The sequence below is a fragment of the Eublepharis macularius genome, chromosome 18, assembly GCF_028583425.1.
Source record: "Eublepharis macularius isolate TG4126 chromosome 18, MPM_Emac_v1.0, whole genome shotgun sequence".
Taxonomy (NCBI): domain Eukaryota; kingdom Metazoa; phylum Chordata; class Lepidosauria; order Squamata; family Eublepharidae; genus Eublepharis; species Eublepharis macularius.
Window position 1 is genome coordinate 31980627 of NC_072807.1, and position 21248 is coordinate 32001874.

At 40.7% G+C, this 21248-nt stretch overlaps 1 protein-coding gene across 5 annotated transcripts in view; it reads left to right on the plus strand.

Annotated features, from left to right (window-relative positions):
• Positions 1-21248, plus strand: part of NEO1 (neogenin 1) — a 123502-nt gene that overhangs the window by 37130 nt on the left and 65124 nt on the right. For all 5 annotated transcript variants that reach the window (XM_055002211.1, XM_055002212.1, XM_055002213.1 and 2 more), the window contains exons 2-4: positions 12291-12608; positions 18233-18508; positions 19144-19297. In XM_055002211.1, the coding sequence (XP_054858186.1) occupies positions 12291-12608; positions 18233-18508; positions 19144-19297 (748 nt within the window). The remainder of the gene's footprint in view (positions 1-12290; positions 12609-18232; positions 18509-19143; positions 19298-21248) is intronic.

Consider the following 21248-nt stretch of genomic DNA (forward strand, 5'->3'; position numbering starts at 1 on the left):
GGTTGTATTGTCTAGCTCTATTCCAAGCATTGTCAAAATGGTTAAAGAATGGCTCATAAAGAATGGATACATTTTAGTGGTTATTAAGTTAACAGGAGAATACAGGTTGTGCATAAATTCTGTTCGTACAGGTGACTGGTGTACCAGTGCATTTTCTAGGGCTCTGTTCATGTAGCCCTGGCTTGTTGTATCAGCTGACGAGAAGACTTGTTAGTGTGTGCATGATTCTTCATTCAACTAGGATATTCCTTCATAGGTGTGCATAAAATCCTAAACGTGTTCTCAATTGAGAGAAGAAAGACACAGGCATTTAGATACTCTCCTATCCCCAATCCCTGCTGCCATAGGTCTAACTCTACTTACGGCAGTTCATAAATCATTTATGCAGTGTTCAGTTTGGGATTAGTCCTAGGGGCTGTGTGTGTATATTTTTTCCAGTTTTGTATATTATATGAAATAATCATACTCTATACAAGTTACTGATACTGGGGCTTTGGGGTTGGGGCAAGTAAAATGTAAATACAGAAACAAAAAGATTGCATGAAGTGGAAACTAATATTACATTACATCCAGTTGGTTCAGTGAGTGATGTTTCTTTATGAGGAACTGGTAGCTAAGAGCCTTCTAATATACTGCCTGAGAAGGAGTACCCTGCACAGCAAGATCATTTTTCCTTTGGATATAATTTGATTTTGGCGCCATCTGGTGTCTGAAGTTGTATCAGAGTGAAGAGGGAACAAAGCCTTTGTGAAAAATCCTAGTCTTTGTCCTGCTTCTTGTTGCTTTGTTGTTGCTGGTGAGTTTGACTTGCTCTCAACTAGTTTAATACCTCCAGTTGTATATTAGTGTGTAAAATGAAACTGATTTATGACCTTGCATGATTTCAGCTTGGTTCTGGATTTCAGTTTTGCTTATTCTTACCTTTTCTGCCCCCCGCCACATTCTTAACTGTGAATACTTGCATCACTTCTAGAAGTATTCACATTCAAAAATATGCACAAGATGTTGGGTCACAATTGGTATGCTGCTACTATTCCTCAGCAGCACTTTGCCTGGCTCCCCAAGAGTTTTTTTTTTTTTTAAATCTGGGACTTGAAACTTCCTAAAAAGCACAAGGTTATTAGAGTTTGTCTGTGAGATGATAATTCCACAGCCCATATAAATCATATACGCATGAGTTATGTAGAAGAATGTTTGAATGCCTCTTGAGAGACTGTCCACAGCTAGTTTGTAACTACGAGTATTATGTTACAGGTTTTGTATCCTAATCATGGATGAGCCCTATAGACTACAATTTCGTCCTTCTTTAATATACTTTATATGAACCAAAACAGTATGCCTCAAAATCAAGTGCAGTGGTACATAAATATTTTAAAGTGGGGGCATTGGTCCCTTGTCCCTAAGTATTCTGTATATGCAATGGGAAAAGGTAATGGGAAGAATGCATTTGAGAACATGTGTTGCTTTCTTTCCCTCTTAGTCACAGAAGAAATCAAAGTAATCAGTTAGGGGCTTTGTTTCGGTGAATGGTATTGGAGTAGTAGACACGGGTAGAACATCCTTTATCTAAACAAATTCATATTTTAGATGTGGGATGTTTTCTCATGGAATTTAAACCACTGAATGAGTGACACATATGCAGAGTTTAGGGCATTTCGTTTAGGACGATCCTGGAATCCGAATCAGTCGGAGGTCTTGGGGAGCCAGGCAAAGTGCTGCTGAGGAATAGTAGCAGCATACCAATTGTGACCCAACATCTTGCGTATATTTTTGAATGTGAGGGGTGCCCAAATGCGGTTTGAAAGGATGCAGGCAAAGGCGTTCCTTGACGGGGACTTCATGGATCTTAGCAGCACCTTTCCCACCATTTATAAGTGTCTTGTTGTTGCCTAACTAGATGGTACAGTGGATAACTGTAACTGGATCTCCTGAGTCTTTATATTCCTCTGGCAGGGAAAGAATAGGAAGGACATCTTGGCCTAGATGTAACATCTTGATGGGTGTTTGCTTTTCCCTTCCAGGTGCCAGGTATAAGGCTTGGGCATGGTGAGAGGTATGAGTGGAAGGATAAGAGCCAAAGGATTCTTGCTTCTTTGACTCTTTGCTTGCAGTTGGTGCCTTTAGCTGAATCATGTACTGAATCCTGGACTAAGCCTAGACATTGTTTGTTGGTTGGTTGATTTATATTAGGGAGGGGCTTGCTGTTGTGAACTGCGCTGGGTCCCTTTGGGGGAGAAAAGCAGGATACAAGTATTTAAATAAAATGGAATAGTGGAGAACTTAGATCAGGGCTGCTTTGCTGAGCGAGGGAGTTTACTCTTCCCCTGTATCCTTTCTCCTGGCCTCTCAGAGGTGCAGTCTCCCCAGAAGAGGGGGGAAATGCATTCTCCCTCTGAGGCGGAGGACATCTTGATGGGTGATTCCCACCCATCAAGATGTCCCCCTTTCCTCAGAGGAGAAAGACCCTTCACGGTGAGTATCCAATGGTCCGTTTTCATACCAGTGCAAATAGTACCTCCAGGGGGGCAGCTAACTTTTCCACTTGCAGACTTTTCCAGATGTTAACTCCCCCTCCTCCAAGAACTACTGTGTTCCTGATTCAAATCAGCATCTTTCCCCTGTGGCTGCTATTCAGTAAAGTTTCAAAAGGCAGAAGGTCTGGTGACAGATCTTCAATATTTTCACTGTTTTGTATCCTTCATTTTCATTGTGAAAGGTAGCCTGTTCTAACACAATCTGCACACTTAAGCTTACTTGAGGGGAATTTACAGAGATCTAAGCACTAGAACTAGTTCAACAGTTATTTATTTATTTACTTATAACATTTCTATGCCACCTTTCCATGCAAATAGGGTTCCCAAGACCATGAACATCAAAATGTTTAAAACATTAAAACAGCATTTAATATAAGGTATGCAGTAAAATATTTAAACAATTCAATGAAAACATAAACATACAACACACACAATACAGCCAGAGAGGAGGGCCAATAAGTGTTGCTGGGGGTACAACAAACAAACAAAAGTATTCACCTGCTGGCGTAAGACGATGATAGAGGGAGACAAACGAATCTCCCTGAAGGGAAGGACTTCCAGAATGTTGGCACCACGACTGAGAAGGCTTTTTCTTTAGTTGCCACCTGTCTAGCATCAGATGATAGGGGCATCTGAAACATGGTATCCAAAGAATGGTAGAATGGATGGGTAGGTTCATATGGGAGAAGGTGGTCTTCAGATATGCCAATCCCAAGCCGTATAGGGCCTTGAAGATCAAACTCGGCACTTTGAATTGAATCCAGAAGCAAACTGGGAGCCAGTGTAGATGGAACAAGACTAGAGTTATATAGTTCCTACAATCCACTCTGGTCAACCTACTAGCTGCAGCATTCTGTACCAACAGTAGCATCTGGACAGTCTTCAAGGGCAATGTTGCAGTTATCTAATCGAGATATTATCAGGCCATTCTCAACATTGGCAAGATCTTTCCGTCCCAGAAAGGGCCAAAACTGGTAAAAGATAACCTGGCCACAGCTGCCACATGGACACCTTTTGTGTTTGTATTTTTGTCATATATTGAAAATCTAATATTTTTAAATCCTAAAATAAAACTCTTGACCCTTTTTTCTTGCTGTAACATTTGAAATATACTCATTGTTTTGGTCCCCCCACCCCCGCTATGTTTCTGTTATTCCTCGTGCAAATGTAAATAGCAGAATTCACAGGATATAGTGTACTAAAGGTTCCAGTTCCAACTGGGTCACTTGATTTGTGCCTAAGTCTAGTAATTTTTAAAAGAGGGGCTACAATTCCTTCCTTTTGTAGGGTTTTAGTGATCATCAGTATCAGGAAATGCCAAAATGCAATTATATTATACTGGCAGTCTTGCAAACAGTAATATTAAATCCATTCTGAATCTTTTCACTAGTGATTTTTAATTTCCCAAAACATAAAAGCATGAGCAGGCCAAAACCAGAGCGCTGTTCCTTTTAACTAACAGCTAAATCAGTCTTGTCTAAAAATTGACAACCTGTATTTAGGTTTCTTGGCACTAATTAAAGAACGTGCTCCTGAGCCACCCATACAGAGTTCTCTATTGAAAACCATAATTTCCCTTGTTAAGGAGAAGAGGGAGAGGTTGCACGTTTATCCTGGTATCCTAGGCAATTAGCACTCAATCAATGTCATCTGCTTCATTGGTATTATAAAAGGACATCTACCCATAGACAGGGTTTTTTAAAAAAACAACAACAACAACAACTTTGAAGCACTCTGCTTGTCAAAGAGCTTTCTTTGAAAAAGAGAAGCATGCTGATCTTGTAAATCTATAGCCAGATGGAAAAGGACCAATACTTCCCTTCTCAGGGTACTTGGTTGGTATGATCTTTGTTTCTTTCAATGAGGATTAGATTTCTTTATATGAGTTTCTTTATTTTTGTGAGATTTTGTCAAATGTCCATATTGTAATAACACACTGGCTCACAATGAAACATAAGAATCTAACAATCTTGAACAAATTCAGTCTAGTTTTTTCAGCCCATTGGGGTCTCAAAGCAGCCCCCCAAACTATAAACAATAACAGTGTGCATAAAGTGTCATCAAATTGCAACCGACTGGTTTTCAAGGCAAGAGAAGTTCAGAGGTGGTTTGCCGTGGCCTGCCTCTGTGTAGCAACCCTGGACTTCCTCTTGGTCTCTCATCCAAGTACTAACCAGAGTGGACCCTGCTTAGCTTCTGAGATCAGATGAGGTCAGGCTAGCCTGGGCTATCTAGGTTATGGTAATAATAACAATACATTTTTAATTTAAAACATTTAATTTAAAACATTAAAACAGCCCATGCACCAAAGCCCTATTATTGGTATCAACTAGTTCCATCTCAGATAATAGTGGCATTGAATTTAATGCCCCCTTTCAGTGATCAACTCATGTGTGATACTGATAGCAACTTTGGGTTCATAAGGAAGATGGCATCCTGAACTGTGAGCGTTTAGTGTTTCAAAGGTTAAACTTGAGTTTAGGCTTGGGGTTAGATCTGATTTGGGGAATTTCCAATTTCTTTCTCCCCTCCCCCAGTGAAAGAGAACTGTATGGGCAAGAAGGGGAGAGAGATTGTATTGTATTAGGGAGATTGCACTAGAAGAGATATTTAGGTACTTGAATGCATGCCTCTACCCCTTTTCCTACAGACTCAGTAGTATACTTAGGAGAATATTTTATTATATTTTATCCTATACTTCCTACATTTCATTAATTCTTGACCCTGCTGTTTTTTCATAACTCTGAATATATAGTAAAATACTTGCCTAATGAAGACTCACTATTGTGCATCTGACAAAATGGGCTTTAGTTCATGGAAGAGTATGTTGGAATAAAATCTAAAACCAATAGACTCCTTTTTATTTAAATAAAAGGACTAAGGCTTCAAATCTAAATTTATGCGATGTAAATCCCTCTCAAAACAGGGAGATTGACTACTTGGGTAAACATACATGAAGTTGGGCTGCTGATAATATTTTAGTTAAAGAGAAGATTTTACTGGATACTCATTTTTTAAAAAAATTAAGAAGGTGGTTTCCATACCAATGTATTGCAAAAGGATCCTCAGACTCAAGAGACAAGTTTATTTTTGTTTAACAAAAATGCAAATTTACTTTAAGCACAAATAAGGCTTTTGTTAGTGATACTTTTTAGGAACTGCAGGGGAGGGGGGATACTGCTTGGTGGAAGATTTAATTATGATGCAGACTGATGCTGGGTTAATTGAAGTCAAGACGATACTGGGTACAGTCAGAGTTATCTAGAGCAGGCCTTAGGGTTGCCAGTCTCCAAGTGGAGCCTGAATTATACCTGATCTCCAGACTTCAGCGATCAGTTCCCTCTGGAGAAAATGGCAGCTTTGGAGGGTGGACTCTATAGCGTTATACCCCACTGAGGTCCTTTCCCAGGATCCAGTCCCAATAATTTCCTAGCCTGGAGTTAGCAGCCCTTTCATCTTCCTGGAAGGAGCATTTCTATTACGTGTTAGAATGCATGACATTTGAATCTTTGCTTCCTCTGAATGGCTGAAGCATGGTGTAAATATCTGTAGGTACAGGTGAAATGTTTTTTTTTAGCTGGTGACTTCCTAATTCAGCATGACTCAGTAGGCAACCCTTTCTCCATCTGGGGTCCCTCTTTCCATCACAAAATTAGTCTCTTCTTGGCTGATACCATTTTGTATTTAGCAGTTCATGAGACTTCACAGCTGCTATGGAAAACTATAATATAATCTGATATTTCAGGTTAACTTTTAAAAATCTGAGACATTGCTTATTCATAACCCTCCAATTAGCTATTAATTAATGTCTCAAAGTATATAATAAGATATCATCCTTTGGAACATGAACGTGGAAAGCTTTGATCTCTTTTTTAAAAAGATCTGTATGATTTGAAGTAAGACGTGTGTTACACAATTTTCTGTATTTATCTAGATACTCGGGACATGTTCATAGAAGACTTTATATGGTTTCTCCAGCTTCGTGGATCCCTAAATACCCCTTTAGTAGATGATGCCACCACCTAGAGATGATGTTATATTAAACGGCAACTGTTATAGGCCCGTCAATTAGTCTTTTCTTGCTATAGTCTGTATGCACATGTGCAATACTGGAAAGGATTCCTCCCTCCTCTTTTCTCCTTTCTGGTAGCGTGAACTTAAAGTGGCCAACATGTGGTGGGAAATTCCTGGAAATTGAGGGGGACGCGCGCACGCAGAGTTTTGGGAGGGAAGGGAGCTCAGCAGGGATGTGATGCCATACAGTCTAACCTCTGAAGCTTCCACTTTCTCCAGGGGAAACTATCAGTGTTTCCTGGAGATCTGTTGTATCCTGTAGAACTCCAGGCCTCATGTGGAGGTTGGTAATTCCAACATGCACATGAGGTAATGGGGAAATTAACTGGAGAAATTACAGAAAGTAAAATAAAACAAGTTTCTTGCTTACCTCATCAAGACTTCAGTCAGTCCCTGGTTTGGAGATGAAATATCTTTCCCATAGCAGGCATCTGGGCTTGACAAAAGAGTGACAAAAGCTTGATTCCACCTCTTATTTCAAGGCGTTCTTTAGAAGCGCGCTGAGCTCCCTTTGCGGCCGCTCAGAAAGTGTGGTGTACATTCAGACATCTCACCAAAGAAAGATTTAATCAATAAACTATTTCCTGAGAACCATTAGTTTCTTTGCACACAGCCCATTTAGTACAGAGTGCAAAAGAACTGGGTATGTGTCGAAAACATTCCTAAGTGATTATGTATTTTGTGGGTGCACAATTTATTTTATTTTATTATTTTCTCATAGAAACCAGGGTGGATTGCAAGTTTAAGTCAACCAGACAAATGTGTAAGAAAGACTTTATCCCTAATAAAAGTCATCTCCTGAGTTGAACCATTTCTTTTGTCAAACGAAACATCCAGACTCAGCTCCATAGATAGTAATCCACCTTTAAAATCTACTACCCGTATATCGTATCTAGTATACAGGTTTTTTTGTTCCTTTTTTTTTTTTTTTGGTCTCCATTTTCCACAAAGCACACTTGTGTGCACATGTTCTCTTGTCCAGCTATTTGTCTGTGTCTGTCTGTCCAGGGCTGGATGCTCATTCTTTGAAAAGTTGGAAATTTAAAAAAGCAGGTTTTATGAAGGCTTTATACTCCCCAGATAAGAGTTACAGAAAACAATATGCAGTGCACAAATCTCATACTTTAAAACACCTTCAGTTCAGCAATTGATAAATAAATATACAATTAGAATCCCAAACAACAAGGGACTTGCTGGCTTTGAGAATTGCAGTTCCAGCTGCTTAATTTATTTGAATTGTCAGTCCCCTTGTATAAATTCCTATTGTATGAAGAAATGGGAGATAATTTAGGTAGAAGAAAGAATTCAGGCTTATAGCCATCAATTTGGTCTTCTATACACTTTAATCTTTCACTCGCGAAAAAGAGTAATCCTATAATGCCGTCATATGCTTGTATCTAATTCCCCATACATTATATTGTGCCTTTCAACAAAATGTTGGAGTCTGTTTAAAGGGATTTTTGGAGGGCAAAATTGGTTGTTATTTCTATTGATAGTGAATTTACCCAAAATGACAATAGTACTGGGTGCAAATACTCCACAATATTGGATTCACTTTGCATTAATACTGTTAAGGAAGCCAGAGAAGAGTCTCACCAGCCCATTCTCAATATGTGCTTGCCTTCCTGCCTGCTTGGATTTTTTTATTGCCTTCTCAAGCTTAAGACAACTGCTCATCCCTTTCTTTCTTTGATTGCTGTAAAAATCCACCATCATCTCCCATCGTCCTTCTTTGGTTTTCACACTTTTTGTCTGTTGCCAGGTCATGTCACATGTATCTGCATAACATTGTAGATACACACCTATTCCTCTTTGGTCTTTTTTGCTAGAAAGCTCTAGGAATCTTCTGATTACTGTAACTTTTTTCCAAATGACAAGGTATTAACAAGTTGTTTCCTTCCTAAACTCCAGTGCCAAAATCTTCCCTCTCTATTGCTTCATGTGATGCTTCCCATCTCCTTTCATAACAGCACAAACTGATTGTTGTCTTTTAAACCTTTGCCTTGCTGTAGCCTACATTTTATCCTCAGTTATTTTTCTTTGCTTTTGCTTTGACTGCTGGCAACAAGCTCTCTTGGTTCTCAACTGAATAGACCTGTTCTGTTGTCTACCACCCTGAACCACCCAACATGCAATAGGATCTGGTCCATTCTCTTTTAACTACAGTTTGTTCTATCCCTCCCTAAACATGCATGGATCATCTCTTCTGTCCTCAAAAGCCCATCAAGAGGCCATTGCTTCAAACTTTTAATATTTGTTCACAGAATTGTAGTTGCTCACTGTCTTCCTATCCTGTTTTGATGGGGTTTTTTTGTTTTGTTTCATTGTACCTTGTATTAAGTTTGTTTGGGAAGCAAGATGATAAATATGATTTATAAATAATGAATGAACAAATGATACTTTGATAGAAAGCACTACAAGATGTCCATTCAGCAGAATGTGACGTAGGCTGCATTATTTTCTAACAACGGTTTTAGCTTCAGACTAGTGAGTGACTACAAGTGTATTACATCTTGCTCCTGGACGTGTCACAGATGGAAATTTTGTGTCTTGTGATATGAATATGAACTTCAAAATAAGGCATTGAATCAAACCAACCCAGTAGGATTGAAGCACAACTTATACTTGCTTGGAGATAGCTGCTAACAAATTGCCAAAGTTGCTGCATGTTTGAGGAGCAGGAAGAGGAGTACTCAGAGCGGACCAAATAAATATTTCAACAGCATATTGAAGCACATCTTACAGAAGTGCTGATGGGATGGTGCCACTTTGACGTTAACAACTGGCGACAAGCTCTGTTGGTTCTCAACCGAATAGGCCTGTTCTGTTCAAGAACTGGAATGGTGTTGCACTTTGGTGTTCCCAATATGACCAGAGCACGACACTAGAGGCAGAGTTACCATATGGACAATCGCAACTCATTCTGGCACATTCTTACATAATGGTTCTGTGACCATAAGGGCAGACTTGGTTTATCACACTTTTAGGTTCTAGCATTCTTAGAGTTGCCAGCCTTCAGGTGGTGGCTGGAGATCTCCTGGAATTACAACTAGTCTCCAGGCCACAGAGATCAGTTCACCTGGAGAAAATAGCTACTTTGAGGGGTGGACTCTATGGAATTATGCCATGCTAAGGTCCTTTCCCTCCCCAAACCCCATTTTCTCCAGGTTTCACTCCCCAAATCTCCAGGAATTTCCCAACTTGGAGCTGCCAACCGTAAGCATTCTGCTTATGGCAGCTTGAGTAAAAATCTTGGGATTTTTGTACAGCTGTATTGAGCTATGTCTTAAATCGTTCTGTATCTTTTTTTTAAAAAAAACTTAAAATATGTGAAATAGGAGGGAAGGCAGCATGGTATAGCCTGATCTGGCTAGATCTCAGAAGCTAAGCAGGGTCTGTACTTGGATGGGCAATCACCAAAGATAACTGTGCAGAGAAAGCCAATGGCAAACCACCTCTGAATTTAGGACTATGGAACTACCAGTTTTGCAAATGCAGTGATACAAGTTGGGAGCCCACCATGAATCTCTGGAGGAGAGACCAACTTAGAACTTGCAACCCTAGCCCCAAATCTTGCCCTCCATAATTTTATAAGCTCCAGACTAGACCAGACTCATTTCTCTGCCCACCCACCCCTTTTTCCTGCAGTGGATGGTCAACATTCCATGCCTCCTGGAGTTCTCCTTCAGTTCTTTCCAGGCCATCCCCCCACCCTGGTTAAATTATAAAGTAATATTTTTTCTGCATACCTGGGTCCTCAATATGTAGAGATTCTTACTTCGTCTGTGGGTGGCCTGGTTTTACTACTTTCATGGTGGGTATGAGGGCCAGCCCACTTCACTGTTCATTACAGTGATAAATCCACAAACATGCTTCACAATGCTTCTGCAATTAAATTGCTGAGGCAAAAGTGATGATAGTGAAAATATTTGTGCAAGCAGGCTTTCAAAATTCAGAAACCTATTGTCATATGATAGTACTGTACAACAGAATTCTCTTTTTTAAAAATCTATGCTTGTCCACGAAGAAACATAGCTATTTATATTTTTAACTGTTTGAGAATTCTAGTTTCTTGTTAGGTTTTGTTTGCAGAGGACCTGGGCTTGCCTAGAAGTAGAGATCAATTATTTTTGTAAAGGTACAGTTATCTCTGAGCCATACAGTTCTGTCATGAAAATGCATTCAGGTTCAAGTATATTTACAAAGTAGGTTTTTTTTCCTCTTGTAACATGGATGAAGCAATTCTAGGACAAATATAGAAAATATTGTGTATTAAACTATTATGTGGAGGATTTAGCCAAATCCCTTTAGCCAAAGGGAGAACTAAGCACATATATTACTCATAAAACCATAAATATTGCCTTGATGGATTAGACTATAGCCCATATGGTCCAGTGTTCTAATGGCAATTAGCTAGATTTTGTGGAGTTTTTTAAAATAGGGCATGATAGCAACACCCCCCGCCCCCCATGTCTGCAAACCATATTTGTTTATCTGTAATGGCTGGAGGTTTCCATTTCCAGACATTTCAAAGCCACCGGGGGCGGGGGGGGGGGATTGCTATATCTCATGCTACCTTGGCACATGCATATTGCTTTTTGTCCGCTAAGAAGTTGGAAAAAAATAAAAGTTGAAACAAATAGAAAATAAATTTTGTAGTAAAGCAAATTGTATTATTTTCCTGGAAACTGTCTTATACAATCACAATAGGGCTAGCAGATTATAAGGCTGTCATAAGAGCTCGGTGAGATACTTTGGAAAGGGACAGGGACGACAGACTAGGCTGAGTAGATAAGTTCCTACTGGGAAGTTTGACTTTGCTAAAAATGTCATGTTAAGTACTTACACTTTACACCCAGAAAGGTTTCATCTATGTAATTTGCTTCCTGCCACTTTTTCAGATTTGCAGCTACCATACCCTATTGTATCTGTATTCATTGAATGCCCTAACTGTTGATTGTGTATTTTTGTTCTGTGAAATGTCTGAGCTATTGATTATATTATATTCACTTGCACTATGTAATCTTCCTTGGATCTCAGTGAGGAAGGTGGACTATAAATTAACAATAAGAATAGCAGCATGTTTAGATATCAAATTTCTTCGTTCTTATTTCACACAGGAAAACATGCTTTAACTAAATGTGTATTTTAGATGTCCCCAACTCAGTTTTAAGAGATTAAAAATATGAGGTTTAGATGTCATTTTAAACTGTGGCTTATCTCCATCCATTTTCTATGTTCATAGAAATAGATCCAGAGGAGTTAGCCGTGTTAGTCTGTAGTAGCAAAATAGAAAAGAGTCCAGTAGCACCTTTAAGACTAACCAACTTTACTGTAGCATAAGCTTTCGAGAATCACAGTTCTCTTCGTCAGATGCATCATAGATACACAGTTCTCTTTGTCAGATATTCATAGAAAAAGTCAAATGCAACTTTCCTAGAAGTAGGTCAGTAGTATGGAGTTTGTCAGTATTTACCACTACTGTTCTGGGCTTTGTTTGTAAGATGCTCTTGTGGTTTAGATGTGCAGGGAGCATAATTTTTGTTGCAGGTGTTTACAACAAAAGGCTGGTTTCTTCAGCAGTTACTATTAACAGCATAAGACATTGTTTGAGATTTAATAATGAAATAACCAGAATTCTTGGGAAACTCTAAATAGTCTTATTTTTCTTGTGGCCTACAGGACCCACTGTGAGGACCTTCACTCCATTTTATTTTACTGTGGAGCCAGCGGACACCCTGTCAGTCAGAGCTGCTTCTGTTATACTGAACTGTTCAGCTCACTGTGAGTCTTCTCCAAAAATTGAATGGAAAAAAGACGGGACTTTCTTGAACCTGGTGTCAGATGACCGACGCCAGCTGCTACCTGATGGATCTCTATTAATTAACAGCGTGGTGCATAATAAGCACAATAAGCCCGATGAAGGGCATTATCAGTGTGTTGCAACTGTGGAAAGCCTTGGGACCATTGTAAGCAGAACAGCGAAGCTCACGGTAGCAGGTAAGTTTATTTTTTTAACCTTTCTAGCACTTTAACCATCTCAGACACAGAGCGGATATTGCTGTGAAACAGGTATATAAAATTATTGAATCTCCAGTTTATCTGATGCTGTCAAACTACAGTCTTACATTTTTCTCCAAGGTATTCGTACCCCTAACAGTGGTGTTTGGAATTCCCTGTTGTATTTTAGTACCACTTCACTGTGGGTTGTGATTGTGAGTCCGAAAGAATCCTGAAATGTTCGTCTAGAGACCAAACTTTCTGTTGGCATTGTTGATCTTCCTTCATTTTGTAGAGGAGGTGTGTACTTTTCAGTAGAGTGCACGTTCCTTTCTTCTGCATTTTTGCTGTTTAAAAAGAGGATCTGTCATTTTCCCTTGTGGAGAGGGGAGGGCATCTTTCCTGTGATCTCAGGAGACACGAAGGAGGCTGGTCTTTCCACCTCTGATTTGTAGGGAGTACCCCCAGTCCTTAGTCTGGAAATTTCTGCAGAAATTCATCCAGTCTGCAGGGAAAGTTGAAGAGGAGCAAGAGGAAGGAGCTTCAAAGGACTCCTCGTTTGCTTTTCCTCTCACTTGTTTGTTTTCCTCCCACTTGCTTTTCCTCTCTCTACACTTTTTTGGTATGTTCTCAGTTGTCTATTACATTTCATATGCAGATTGCACATTTTGTCTCAAGGAAGTTTGTAATGGCAGAACTACAGCAAGAAAGAGTTGAGAAACAAAAGAAGAAGAAGCTGTAGCAGATTTAGAAGGGGAGAAAATTGGCTCATGCAGCTGTTTCCTTCATTTCCCTAATGAACTGATAGCCTTTCTTAGAAAGTTTTCTTTGCTTAATAAAAAGCTCTGTGCAATGTAACACATTTTGATAGCTGCTACCACAATCCAGAGATGCTTGGCACCTTTTAAATTCAAACGTCATCTGCATTAAATTGCGCCTGTAGCATGAGAGAACAATAACTCAAGAAACTTTATTTTTATCTGGCATTAGAAATTTAGTTTTCTCAGCATGAATGGGCCCATCCTCTGGTTTGGCTTGACAAACTTGATGGCTAGTCCGAGATATAGCAGTGGACTTTTACATCTCGAGCTTTGAAAATGTGACACTCGTGAGAGCTCGGGCAGCTAGAATGTATTGTCATTTGGATTTGGAGGAGCAGAGACAAGAATTTTTAGCTTTTTAGAAGCAAGGGACTTTGCAGGGGCCTATCCTGTGGCACTCTGAGTATCCGATGCAGGCTTACCAGTTGTGCTGTCTCCTTCAGGAATGTGTTTACTTTCCAAAATGACTGCTTGTTTGTTCATCAATGAATATTACAAATACACATTGTAAGAACTTTTGGAAGGAAACTAAGGCCTGTTCTCTGTGAACTTATTGCTTCTTGAGTGGTGTGTTTGTGGTCGTCTTACAGCAGAGTCTTGGTTTTTATGCTCGTTATCACTATTCTTCTTCCTTTTCCTCTTATTATTATCTTCATTTATAGTCTGCTTTTCTCACTGGGACTCAAGGCAGATTACAAATATAAGAACTATTCCTGGTAAAATAGAATAATGGAGTAGGGCTGGTCAGATTACAGGTATGAGAAATACTATTCCATCAGTCAACAAGCAGGGGACAAAATATGATAGACTGAATTGTTTTATCAGAAAAGATTCTCAATAAAATAATACAGTGGGACTGAGACTGAAGAATTGTTGCCTAGGGCAACAGAACAATCAATGTAGGAAGAAGTGTATCCCTTATAGAAGTCTTTTCCTGATCTTTTATACTTGTTACCACAAAGAGAGAGAGTATGAAACTCAGGGTTTGCTGTGTGGTTCTTCATCCCTTTTATCTGTATGGCAGGCTTTTGGGCACCTCCAAACAGACTTTGCTGAGCTAGGGAGTATATATGCCTGCACACTCCAGTTCCTCTGGTTGCCTGTAGTATAGAAGGCTAAAACTATGGCTGCCTGTCGGATTTTAAAATTCAGCCCAAGTTGTAGCAAATGGAAAACAGCAGAGCTTGCTAAGTTCTCTAGAGAAAATGGTTGCCAACAATATATACCCTGTTTAATTAGAAGAAACTACAAAGGTGTAGAATGCCATTTTTATCAACTGTGGAGGGAATCGTGTAAGTTACATTATCGAAACGCTCTTTGGAGAATAAAGTAGAGCCTTCTGGGTAATTTGCTGTAGAATTTTCTGGCCAGATTTCATCGTTCTCTTACTATTGTGGAATAGGAAGAAAGAAGATTAAGGAGGATGCTCTTTTAAAATTTCTTTTTGCTATACCTCTGCTGACTTGAGAAAAGTAGAAATTGCTGTTAGGCTTGGTGAGTGAACTGCTAGAACTAAAGAGCGTTTTTTTTTCTTGCACCAAATAAAATGGGAGAGCATATTCTAGAACAACATAAGAATTTGCCATACAAATGTTAGTCTTTCAGATGCCACAAGTTTCTTGCTTCATCTGTTGCAGCAAAAACAAAGCTGCTATCACCTCTGCATTTTTTCATGGCATTATTTGTCGTTAAACAATTATTTGGCATTTATATAATACTGTTGATTGTTTAAAGCTTTTCTCAGAAATGTATAATTCTTGGTGTTAGAGAATGCCGTCAAGTCATCGCTGACTTATGGCGACCCCTGGTGGGGTTTTCATAGCAAGAGACGAACAGGTTTGCCATTATATTGTCGAAGGAATCCACAACAACCAGGTTTGCCATTGCCTGCCTCTGCCACCCTGGTCTTCTGTGGAGGTCTCCCATCCAATTGTTAACCTAGGCTGGCTCTGCTTAGCTTCCAAGATCTGATGTGATCAGGCTTGCCTGGACTATGCAGGTCAGGGCGTATAATTCTTACTACCCTCTAAAATTGGTCTTGTAGATGGAATTTGTGGGAAGACAGAGTAGTTTGCCTAAGGACCCCTAGTGAATTTTTGACAGAGGCAAGAACTGAACCCAAGACTTCCAGATTTTTTGCTTAATATAGTATCCACAGCAGGTTTTCCAGCAAAATATGAAACATAACATTTTCTAATTAAAATTTAAATACATTTAAATATTGTTAGCAGAAGAAGGCAAATACACCATGTACAAGCCTGGTCATATACAAGCGCTTTGTCCTTTCTTCATAGCATACATATAGCCTGTGTAACATTATTAATTTACAGCATAACAGCCCCAACAACTTTAGATAGACTGTATTTAGCTCTCTCTCTCTGTGTGTGTGTAAATTTTCTGCAGAAAAAGATAGCATCAATTTTTTTTCGACCTCACATCATGGAACACTAGCTGTTTCTCAGTCCCTGTCTACTTAAGCTTGTTGACTAAAAAGAATCTTTTTTGTGATACTTAACTGTTTTTGTGGCTTATTGTTGGTCCTGTGTACCGAATTCTGCAGAACATGAACCTGTATAATACTGAAAGTGGTGGAAATTTCGCCATTCTCTTTTACAGAGTGTGGAGTTGTCAGTCATTTTGGGGAGTTCAGAGTTTAAAAAATGTTGTGTATCCCCCACCCCATTCGACAAACCACAGTCCCAAATCTGCTCAAGTGCTACGTTGGCTGTTTGACTGAATGCATATACAGCCCTTGAATGATAACAACAAAGAACAAAACAAAAATAATGGTACTGGAGTTTTCAAACAGTGGTGGTTGATGTTTAAACCAGAATGGCATCCAAATGAAACAGGATCTTTGTTCATAAATGCTGCAGCTTGATGTGGGCTGAGTGCAGATCAGAGAGCCACTCTGTAAGAAGCAAACTGGTCTAATATGGGATGTTTACATTTGTAGGAAAACACTTGTTTTCAAATGGAAATATGCAACAAAGCATGCCTTAACAAATGTACCTTCCTTGTAAGCAAAGGGTTAGGGCTGGATATCTGGCATTTGTACACTGTTGTTAATACAGGTCCAGTTTCAGTCCAGATGTTGAACACCCCAGTGATTAAGCCATGTTGACATTTTGATTGAAGTCTGTCCAGGAATTGGCTGGCAGACAGAGGGTCACAATCTAGCTCTGAAATGCGACCATGTTTCCCTACCTCCTCTCTCCCTTGTCATCCACTATGGAATAACTGAAACAGAATTATGACATAGGAAACTAGAAACCTTAGGCCACAGGTAATTTGTGTAATTAAATTCATTTTTCACTTCTCCTCAGATTTAATAGGAAGGAAAATGCCTCCCTATTAATTAATGTTTAGCACAGACAAGAACTCCACGTGCTGCTTTAGTACATCGTTTCTCAAACTCTGAACCGCTGCCCTTCCCCTTCCCGCAGACCTGAATTTATTCTGCCTTGTGACATCCATCCTCATACCAGAAATCTACTCCACTGGCCGGTCGGTGGAGATTAACAATATTATTGTATTAATAAGATTATCTTATTAATAAAATAAAAATTTCTATAAACAGAGATTATCAAGCACAGTTGTGTTTGCTGTCTGTGGTTTGCAGTCCTGATTCAGTACTGGTATTGGAAAAGAGGAGGGAAAAAACCTTCTTTTTATCTCACATCAGGTTGTTGTGATGGGGCAGTAAGGATAGAGTCATCCCCACATGACCAACATGGATCAGGGAAGGTCCCCTGCCAGGAAACGTTTGACCCACCCAGCTCTTGGCTGATGGGCAGAGGGAGGTTACAGCTTCCTCAGGATGTTGTCTTTCCCTGGAACTTTGTGCTTGCCCATCCTGTGTCACAGATTCCCCCAAGGTGGGGAGCTACCCCACTGCTTTCAGAACCACTGGTTTTTGTGTCAGAACTTTGTTTACATAATGAATGTTTGGGGATACTTAAAAAAATGGCATTAGCATGCATTCCTCCCTTTAGAGAGTCAATGTGGTGTAAAATAGTAGAGTCCTGTAGCATCTTTAAGTCTAACCAACTTTATTGTAGCATAAGCTTTCAAGAACCACAGTTCTCTTTGTCAGATGCATCAAATGTGGTGTAATGTTCCGAATACTGCACTAGAACCAATGAAGTGAGAGTTCAAACCCCCAATCTATTATGGTGTTTTCTTGGTGATCTCTCTGGATGATCTTTCAGTTTAAATTACCTCAGAGAGTGGTTGTGAGGATTGAAAGGGCTGAGGAGGGGGGAGACAATTTAGGCTTTCCTGAGGTCATTGGAGAAGGGCAAGATAAAAATCAAATAGGAGTAAAAAGCCCACCTACAGTCTTGCAACTGAGTCAGGGGGGCAACTAGTTGGGGTGATTTTATTTCAGATACATAGCTAGATTCTAGAACTCTGCTATGTCTTCTACCAACCCTCTGTATCTGCTAACTCCTCTATCAATGGCCACCTCAGACAGGAATAAAAAACTGACCTCTGTTGACAGTTCAGAGTTAACACGTGAACAACAAAGCATTCTCCAGTGTTGCCTGGGTCGGGCAGTCCTTACTCACGGGAAATGGGAGAAAGCAGGATATACACATTTTAAATAAATTAAATAATTAACCCATGAATTCGTGAGACACTTGAACAGTGGATTCATGTTACGTTACATCTGTTACGTGTAACGGCATGATGGCTGGCAGCATACTGTTGCATACTGTTACATAGCAAGCAGCGTGCACGCAGTCTTCAGAAACAAGGAGATACTTAACCTAATGCTTGTTATTTTTTGGTTATATTCAGGTCTTCCAAGATTCACCAGTCAGCCAGAACCAGCGTCTGTCTACAGAGGAAACAACCTAGTACTGAATTGTGAAGTCAATGCTGATCTTGCGCCATTTGTAAGGTGGGAGATGGATCACCAGCCACTCTTTTTGGATGACCGTGTATTCCAGTTATCAAGTGGAGCTCTGATAGTTAGCAATGCTACAGACGAGGATGGTGGCACATACTCTTGTGTCATTGAAACTGGCGGCTCTCCCAAATATAGTGATGAAGCAGAGGTTAAAGTTCTTCCAGGTACAGAAATGTTTTGTCAGGTTTTTTTTCTTTTTCTTTTAGCGCTCTCCCTTGTAAAATTCCCTAGTGAGGGACTTAGCTGCTGGCAGACTCCTCCAGTTTGCAGTTTAGGGTTGCTGAATTTTAAATGAAATGCCACCCTGTAGTCTTTTGTGAATAGTCCCAACAAAAGCTTGCTTTTAAGCTCCCAGTTTCCTCATATCCCAGGCCACCCTTCCCCCAAATCCTTGAGTAGTGACACAATTTTCTCATAGTCTGTGTTTTTGCAATAAATCTACACTCTTGGTCACCTTAGCAAGTTAGCCTGAGGCTAGCGCTTGTGCCCATTCCAAACGCTATTGTCCTGTTTAGTTACTAATTGGTGGTGACCACATTTTTTTCTCCCCTGGCAGAACTTTCTAATGCAAGCTGCCTTGGTTATTTCTTGGCAAGGTTTTAGCTGTAAAGCATTCAACTTGTATATGTAGACAGGAACAGTCTTTTATAAGCTAAAACATCCTCTGGGAGAAATGGAGTTTGCAAGTAAGACAAATTGTAAATGGGAAAGCCATCTGGGCTCTGTCCAGTGATGCCTTTGTTATAATATAATATTTTTAAATAATATACTACTTTTTTCCTGGTTACAATATTTGCAGAATCAGAAGTTCCCTCAACTCTGGTGTTCCTAAGGCAGCCTTCCTCACTCACCAGAGTTATTGGGCAGAGTGCAGTTTTGCCCTGTGTCGCTGCTGGCATTCCCATTCCTGTTGTCAGATGGACAAGAAATGAAGAAGAGCTTGTTACAGAAGGGTATGTAATAGCTGTACTCTGACCATTATGACTTTTTCCCATCCTGACCTGCCCCCTTAGTCCCTGTGCCCCCTTTCTCAGGAAGCTGCTGTGGAGGGTGGAGAGCTTGTGACAGCTGGAGAGGAGGGGGTGCTGTCCTTTTTTCTCTCATCTCATAAACTGGCTGAGAGAGGGATAACATGTTTTATAGTTAGATTTTGCTGCTCAGCATTGAGGGGCCGCAGAGGGGGAGGAGGACATGGTGACAAGAAAAGCCAGGTATCCTTAGATGGAGTGAAAAGAGGCCACAACTTCATTAAATTACAGTAATAGGAGCATTGGCGATGCATAGGGATCAGATCCCAATATTGGCTGACCCACCTGTCAGCCGATGACCTCCAGCTCCCCCAGACCTGTCTGAGGGCGGGGGGGGAACCCTGGAGTGGCAGTCAGAGGGGTATCACATGAGTGTACACCCCTGAGTGAACCCCCTGCCACCTGGGAGTGAGTCTGCTCCGGCATCCCCCAAGCTGGGCCTGTACCACCATGACTCACTCCCAAGATTCCTTATGGGAATCCCCAAAATGGGAAGGCTGCCCATGCAGCCCCCCCCCCCCAAGGGATCGGATCTCAATGCAAAACTGCAAAAAGTTGTGACAAGAAAAACAACAAAGAGAACATTCACCGTACTAAAAACCCAAAATACAGGGAGTGGGGGGTGGGATTTCGACAGCCGAGCACAACTGAGGAGAAGCACAGGGAAAGCTTCCTTTAAAAGCAGCCTGTTGGGCCTGAGTGAAGCCCAGGCTCTTCAGGTCTGGTGCTGAGCCCCACTCCCGCCCAAAAGCCTCTTGATCTGGCTTGGCTGGCTGAGGATTTCAAACTGATTGGGGGCATGGGCCATCACGGGGGATCCTGGGAAGCTCGACATGGTAGCTACCATGCCCCCTGCCCCTCCGCCACCCTGCGATCAGCGAACCAGCCGTTCAGGTAAGTTCTGGAGGCCGCCGCTTACCACTACTGTGTATTGCTTGGCCTATTTCCCTCCCACTTAGAGAACATTCTCCAAGTCCACAAATGATGCCATTGTTTCCTTAACAACTAGGCCAGCCTCCCTCTCTTCCCATAGTGATGATTCGATATTACGTAGCTATTAGCATAACTTGTCTGTATTATTACGTATCCATCTTTAGGTAAGGGCTGGAGAAAACAAATGTTTAAAAACATCATGCTTGTTTTAAGAAATGGATACTTTCCCTTTCCTGCATGGTCAGTGGCCAAGGTTACTCCTTGTACCTTTCTCTTTGTGCACTCATAAGTAGAAGTAGAATATTTCAGCAATACAGAGCCTAGCTTGGGATCCTGCTGTGTTTGGGGTGTTGAACCCCACCCCCAAATCCAGGCTTTCAGCCAGTAAGGTTTAGGCGATGCACGAGGATTTAAAGCTGATATTGGGACCTGAGCTTACTCCACTGAGGCAGGGCCTGAAGGGCCGCTATATCATCTTCTGCCTATACTGAGTGAGAGAGAATGGGGACAATGTTGTCAGGCTATATTCAGATGTCACGAGTTGACAAACCCCTGTGACAGGCATTGTCACAACTCCTTGTACTTGATCTCCTTGCCCTCACATTCAGGGAGAGGTTAAAGGTTTCATGCTATGGGAAGCGCCTTGAATCATTCGCCGGTTTTCCATGATGTCTCAACGCAACTAGAGTTTGTTTCCTTTCCCCAATCTGAGATTCTAGACCTCAGCTTAATCCCAGAATCCTGATTTGGGGGAGGAAACGAACTCCAGTTTACCTAAATGCCCTTGCATCTGATATACAAAGGTAACCTCAGGATCAGGAAGCTAGATCCAAACAGCACAGGATGATGAGAAGGAGCAGATGATGGCGCAGCATGACTCTTCTAAAAAGCGGCTAATCTCTCTAACATCTGGTGCAGGGGACGTACAGAAAATTTTGTTGAA